General features: G+C 41.7%; 1 protein-coding gene across 1 annotated transcript in view; it reads right to left on the bottom strand.

The window, feature by feature from the left end:
• Positions 1 to 1925: 1925 nt before the first annotated feature.
• Positions 1926 to 7360, bottom strand: part of ITK (IL2 inducible T cell kinase) — a 65691-nt gene continuing 60256 nt past the window's right edge. Inside the window, exons 16-17 of the mRNA XM_060092099.1 lie at positions 5782 to 5939; positions 1926 to 1997 (exon numbers count right to left, since the gene is read on the bottom strand). Of these exons, the coding sequence (XP_059948082.1) occupies positions 1926 to 1997; positions 5782 to 5939 (230 nt within the window). The remainder of the gene's footprint in view (positions 1998 to 5781; positions 5940 to 7360) is intronic.

The raw sequence follows: 7360 nt of genomic DNA, 5'->3' as shown, positions 1-7360 counted from the left end.
AAGTTGTACATCTGCATGTTCAGCCGGTCAAAATATCACATGATTTTTTAGAAAGAGCTGATTTCAACAGCATCCAAAAAGAGTTTTCCCTGAACACTGTAGGAAAATTAAATCTCTCTTACATCAGGGATACCCTTCCCCAGAAAGTGTCCAGGAAGACCGCAGCCAGCTCAAAGTTGAAGTGATAATTCAAGGAAGTATTTACACTTCTGCAGGAGAATCTTTTAAAGCTGCTTTGAAGCCCATCTACAAATTGCTTCATGCAATATGACTCTGGTGGGTTGAGTGAATCAAAGAGCTAATTACTCCTTTAGTAACTCCAAAGTCATTAACTCTGATGAAGGTGAGGATACAGATGAGGAAAAAAAGATCCTATTCCAAGTTGGAGGGCTACACCACCAGCCACACTGGTCGATGCAGGAGCAACTTTACTTGCTGATGGTGCTGTGTTGGCTTCTTTATTGGCCCTCTAGAACTTTCCCCTCTACTGTACTTACCTCCTCAGCAATCCCTTTCACCCTCAGTAGGAGGCAGTGTTGAATAAAAATAGAGAAACTGTGCATTGCGGTCAGACAGAGATGGGCTGTATTCTTCCTAGCTCTGTCACTTCAGGCAGGTGTCCAAGCTTTTCAAAGCCTAAGTTCCATTATCTGTAAAATGGGAAGAATAATAATATCTCACTGCACTGGTGTGAACTCAGGGTGAACTGAGATTCTGCAGTTAAGGCTTGTAGCTCAGTACATATTCACTTTGCATATTCAAGTGCTCCATCAACAGTAGGCATCCTTGTGCATCTTGGAAACCCCCCACTCGGTGCCTGACTCAGTTTCCATCCAGATGGCTTGAACAAGAACAGACCTCTTACTCCTCTCTTAGAATCTGGGGAGACTTGGAAGTCTCAACCTTAAAGTTGCAAATCTCTAGGGCCTTAACAAGCTTCAGTTTCTCTGCCAGGCCACACTCTCCAGCACAAGCCTGCACTCTGTTGATGAGGATGGAAGAATGCAGAGAGGGGACTGATTCCTGGAGGCCTCAGTAAGTCAGTGTTTACAGAAGCCATGATTTCCTCCCAGGATGCCTGTGGAAGCATTCGGCACAGAAGGGGACTCAGAGTCACTTGCTTGGCTTGTTAGTAAAGATGAGCATCCAAGTGGTTACAACCTAAGGCCTTTCCCTGTACCAGGTGTTTCCACCATCTGATGCCCTCTTTCTGCCCAGACACCAGATACCCAGTACTCCAGCGGTGAGATCAGAATTGTTCACCCCAGTCCTTTATGCTCCCTTCAAGGAGAGAGGTGGCAGGGTACTCTATGAGTAAAACCTCATAAAGCTGCTTCTCAGAATATCCGGCCTCTAATGTGGGCAGCTGTTCCATCATCCTCTAAGGCAGGAAGCTGTGGCTGACAGCATCACAGAGGCAGAGCTTACTCTTTGTGACTTTAATTAACTCACTAGTTCTGCTTGAAAAAGAGTCCTGCTCCTTGTTCATCTTGCCCCATATCCTGGGATTCTGTGTTGTCAGGTCAAATAAAAAATCCCTTGACCATGAACTTTAGGTCCATGTTTAAAATAACAATAAGGGTAATAATCCAGGGTCCTGCCCCATCTCTCCCTTTCTCTAAGAAGTGCAAGAAATGTTGCTTGAAAGCTGTCGATTGAGGTTTGTGCTCCACACAAGATAAGAGGCTGGAGGAAGGGTACAGGCTGCTCTGGCCCTGCTCCCAGTTCAGTGGCTGAGCCTCCTGCCTGTGGCCTGGTACCCGCCTCTATCAGGCCGCTGCCTCTGTGGCAGCTTAGGGACTGGCGCCACAGGCCAGTTGCCTCTGAGGAGTCCTGGGATGGTGGCAGCTTTTAATGCTCTGTGGTGGGAAGACCTCCTTGCCCCACTCAGGATCTGCAGCCCGTGGCCTGGCACTGAGTCTCTTTTAAAGTCCTGGTTCTGCAATTTCAGCCAGTTGACTCAAGAGTCTGGAGAAAGGTGGCCGGTCTTCTGGTTTCTAGAGAGGGAAGAAAAGAACTCTGTGATTTCCTTGTACTTGTGTGTCATAGCTAATTCCAAAGCAAACCAGAGTTAAACAGCAATCCCCTCTGCTGAGTTTTAAATATGCTTCTATATATATTGTATTTGAGGCCATTATGTCTTAGTTGTTGACAGCAGGTATTTTGGAATCATATGGCCTGCTTTTTTTTTTTTTTTTTTTTTTTTTTGTATGCGAGCCTCTCACTGTTGTGGCCTCTCCCGTTGTGGGGCACAGGCTCCAGACGCACAGGCTCAGCGACCATGGCTCACGGGCCCAGTCGCTCTGCAGCACGTGGGATCTTCCCGGACCGGGGCACGAACCTGTGTCCCCTGCATCGGCAGGCAGACTCTCAACCACTGTGCCACCAGGGAAGCCCTGGCCTGCTTTTGAATCATAGCTTTTCCACTCATTAGCTGTGTGACCTTTGAACAGGTTACTTAACCTTTTTGAACCTCAGTTTTGTCATCTGTAAAATGGGGATAATAATGTTATCAATCTCATAAGATTGTTGTAAGAATTAAATAAAATTGTATATAAAAATGCAACATAAAATAAGCACTCAGTAAGACTAAAAAAGAAAATATTTAGATATAAATCCCATGAAATATGTATAGTATCTATTTTAGGAAAAATATAAAATTCTAAAGAAAGAAATCAAAGGAGAGCTAAATATATCGAGAAATATTCCATGTTCATGGTTAGGAAGACGTGCTGTTGTTAAGATGTCATTTCTTTTTAACTTGATGTATGGATTCAACACAATCACAAGAATCCCAGCAAGTTATTTTGTAGATACTGACAAACCAACTCTAAACTCCATATGGAAAGGCCAAAGACTCAGAATAGCCAGCACAATACTGAAGAAGAACAAGTTTGGAGGACTGATACTTCCTGACTTCAAGACTTACTATAAAGCTATAGTAATCAAGAGAGCATGGTATTGGTGAAAGAATAGACAAATAGGTCAATGGAAGAGAGTTGGGATCCCAGAAATAGACCCACACAAATGTAGTCAAATCTTTGACAGAGGAGCAAAGGCAATTCAATGGAGAAAGCGTAGTCTTTTCAACAAACGGTTCTAGAGCAATTGGACATCCACATGCAACACGATGACTCTAGACACAGACCTGACACTCTTCACAAAAATTAACTTAAAATGGATCATAGAAGTAAATATAAAATGCAAAACTTTTAAGACATCTAGAAGATAACATAGGAGAAAATCTGGGTGACCTTGGGTTTGGCAATGAGTTTTTAGATACAACACCAAAAGCACGATTCATAAAAGAAAAAAAAATTGATGTTGAACTTTGTTAAAATTAACAACTCTGCTCTGTAAAAGACTTCTGCTCTGTAAAAGGTACTGCTAAGTGAATGAAAAGATAAGCCATAGGCTGGGAGAAAATGTTTTTAAAACACATATCTGATAAAGGACTTATATCCAAAATATGCAAAGACCTCTTAAAACTCAAAAGCAAGAAAACAAATAATCCTATTAAAAAATGGGCAGGGCTTCCCTGGTGGTGCAGTGGTTGAGGGTCCACCTGCCGATGCAGGGGACGCGGGTTTGTGCCCCGGTCTGGGAGGATCCCACATGCCGTGGAGCGACTGGGCCCATGAGCCATGGCCGCTGAGCCTGCGCGTCCAGAGCCTATGCTCCGCAACGGGAGAGGGCACAGAGTGAGAGGCCTGCATACCGCAAAAAAAAAAAAAAAAAAAAAAAAAAAAAGGGCAAAGATCTAAGCAGTTACCTCATTTAAAAAGGTATACAAATGGAAAATACACATATGAAAAGATGCTCAACATCATATGTTAGGGATTTGCACATTAAAATAACAATGAGATACCACTATATTCTTATTAAGATGGCTAAAATCAAAGCACTGACAACGCCAAATGCTGGTGGGGATGTGGAGCAACAGGAACTCTCATTGCTGGTGGGAATGTGAAAATGGTAGCCATTTTGGAAGACAGTCTGGCAGTTTCTTACAAGGCTAAACATTTTCATATGATAGTGTTATGAAACTACTCATTTCATATGATCCAGGAATCACACCCCTAGATATTTACCCAATTGAGCTACAAATCTATGTCCATACAAAAACTTGCACACAAATGTTTATAGCAGCTTTATTCATAACTGCCAAAAACTGGAAGCCACCAAGATGTCCTTCAGTAGGTGAATGGATAAACAAACTGTGATATATCCATACAATGGAAATATTATTCAGTGATAAAAAGAAGTGAGCTGGGCCTCCCTGGTGGCGCAGTGGTTGAGAGTCCGCCTGCCGATGCAGGGGATACGGGTTCGTGCCCCGGTCTGGGAGGATCCCATATGCCGCGGAGCGGCTGGGCCTGTGAGCCATGGCCGCTGGGCCTGTGCATCCGGAGCCTGTGCTCCGCAACGGGAGAGGCCACAACAGTGAGAGGCCCGCATACAGCAAAAAAAAAAAAAAAAAAGAAGTGAGCTTTCAAGCCATGAAAAGACATGGAGGAATCTTAAATGCATAGTTCTAAATGGAAGAAGCCAATCTGAAAAGGCTACATACTCTATGATTCAACTATGTGACATTCTGGCAAAGGCAGAACTTGGACAATAAAAAGATCAATGGTTTCCAGGGATTTGGGAAGAAGAGGGGAAGGGATAAATAGGTGAAGCACAGTGCATTTAAAGGCAGTGACACTATTCTGTATGATACTATAATGGTAGCTACATGATATACATTTGTCAAAACTCACAGAACTGTACAAAAAAAGCAGTGAACCTTAACGTAAAACATGGACTTCAGTTAATAATAATGTGTCCGTGGTGGTAGAATAATTGTAACAAATGTACCACACTAATGCAAAATGTTATTTAGAGGGGAGAACTCTCTGCACTGTTGGCTCAAATTTTCTATAAACCTAAAACTTCTAAACAAAGTCTATTAATTTAAAAAATTAATAAAAATTTAAAAAAGAAAAAAGTACTAAATGTCAGCTATCATAATTGTTATAGTATTTAATCCTTGAGAAGTGGACTAGATTTGTTTTGTACCCTTCTTTATGTCTTTATGGTTTATTTCCTTGTTTCTGATGACAAAAGCTCTATGAACTTACAGAGCAAACATTATTTAATTATCTTACAGTAAGAAAAAGGAGGTTCAGAGAATGGCCCATGATTAATGATTAAGAAATGATAAAACTGAGATAAAACCCAAGTATCCTATACTTTTTAAATCCCCCCTGTTACCCTTCCATGATCTGAATTTGTGTTAATTCTCTATTCAGCAACTTTCAACTGTGGTTGAAATTTAAAATTTGCTAACTCACCCAAGGACATCTAACACTCATGCTGATGTGGCTTAAGGCATAGCCTGCCACCCAAGGATAACTGAGATGTCTGGGAGGGTGCAGAGTAATTGGCTCCCATTCTGAATTGTTGTATGAATAAAATGAATTTTAATTCAGTCATTTTAATAGTTTCACAGCACCAGTGAACTTCTGTTTACCAGTTTATAGAACTAACTTCATGTATATTTAATGGTTTTATGATGTCACAGATGCTTTTTTCCTCAACAAATTGACCTAGGCCTTCCCCACTCTTCCTTTCTGACAGTATGTTGATGGCTTGTGACATTATATTACAAATCAAATAACATTTAAGGTCCCTGCCAGCTCTTCTGGGGATGAGTAACTCCTTTAGTTAATAGATGCTCAACATCACTTTCTTGCTAATCTATTTTGTCATCCCTACTGGGGAACCACTTCCTTTACTGACCTCTTTCCAGCAATGATTCATGATCTGGTAGATATGTGAGGAGGCCAGTCGAGGCTTGTATAACCGAAATCCAGTGGTGATGTCTTCCACCACCTCTGAGTTGCTTCGGTTTTCATACGGGATTTTGCCTTCACTGAAGACTTCCCACATCAGCACACCTATGAGAAATGGTGAATCGAAACAGCTAGTGATAAAGTTCCTAAATAGCGAACAAACCAACTTACCTCTAGAAATCACAGACTCCTTGACATTAAGATTCAAGTCCCTACCTCCAGAAAGTACAATATCAAAAGCCACCTGAGGCTTATTAGGCCTGTGCTATTTCTAAAGAAGAACGATTTCCCTACCTTCCTAGTGGTGAAGAATGTTCAAGCTCAGCCCTTTGTTATATCTAACTCAAATGTTACTACTAAAAGTTTCAGGGGATGTAAACTCAAATGTCTACACATGCTATAGATGAATGGAGTGGATGAGGTCTGCATAACAGGGACTAGGGAGGACTGTGAAAAACTGGAGGTCAAAAATTCTGTCCCCAAAAGGGCAGCTGTGATTTAGCTCCAGCCAGCATAGGGCACCTGGGAATGAGGGCTCTGAATTGCTACATTTTCTGATTTTTTAAAGATAAGTCATAAATTGGGAGTTTTAAAGTATAAACTCAATTTGATTTAAAAGAAATACTGTGTTAACCAAGCAAAAATCTTTAGGTTGTCCATTTTTGACCTCTGATTTAATCCCTTTTCCTTTTTTGCCCTCAGTAGAAATGTTACAACCAGCTTTATTATGTACTCATCTATTCATAGGTTGTCAGAGTGGGAACAGAGCTTGCAGATCACCTAATCCAGTGGTTTTCAAAGCATAGTCCAGGGATCCTGAGGGCAGAGTTTTCCAAAGTATGATCCCTAAAACATCTGAAGTTTTGAAAAATCAACTCAGAAATTTGTTCCAATGGCAGATCCTGGGCCCTAGCCCAGACAACTGGATTAGAATTTCTAAGGGATCCTCAGAAATGCCTCAGGAGTTATGGAAATTCAGTAAATAAGACCAATTAGCACCCCCAAGATGCCAGGATTTCTAGTGAGATTTCTTTGGAAAATGGGGGAAAGCTGGCTGGAAAACAACTGCTTTCATGCAAACCTTGTGAAGCATTGAGGAACTGAGTAAGGCCCAAAGAGGTTAGTTGACTTGTTTAAAATAGTGCAGTTCGTATATATGGAATCTAAGGGAAAAAAAAAAAAAAGGCTCTGAAGAACCTAGGGGCAGGACAGGAATAAAGACGCAGATGTAGGGAATGGACTTGAGGACACTGGGAAGGGGAAGGGGAAGCTGAGACGAAGTGAGAGAATGGCATTGACATATAAACACTACCAGATGTAAAACAGATAGTGGGAAGCAGCCCTATAGCACAGGGAGATCAGCTCATGCTTTGTGACCACCTAGAGGGGTGGGATAGGGAGGGTGGGAGGGAGACGCAAGAGGGAGGAGATGTGGGGATATATGTATACGTATAGCTGATTCACCTTGTCATACAGCAGCAACTAACAAAACAATGTAAAGCAATTATACTCCAATAAAGATGTTA

Source organism: Mesoplodon densirostris, chromosome 3 (assembly GCF_025265405.1).
Source record: "Mesoplodon densirostris isolate mMesDen1 chromosome 3, mMesDen1 primary haplotype, whole genome shotgun sequence".
Classification (NCBI taxonomy): domain Eukaryota; kingdom Metazoa; phylum Chordata; class Mammalia; order Artiodactyla; family Ziphiidae; genus Mesoplodon; species Mesoplodon densirostris.
The sequence above is the reverse complement of the archived record's forward strand: the minus strand, read 5'-3'. Positions and strand labels throughout refer to the sequence as shown.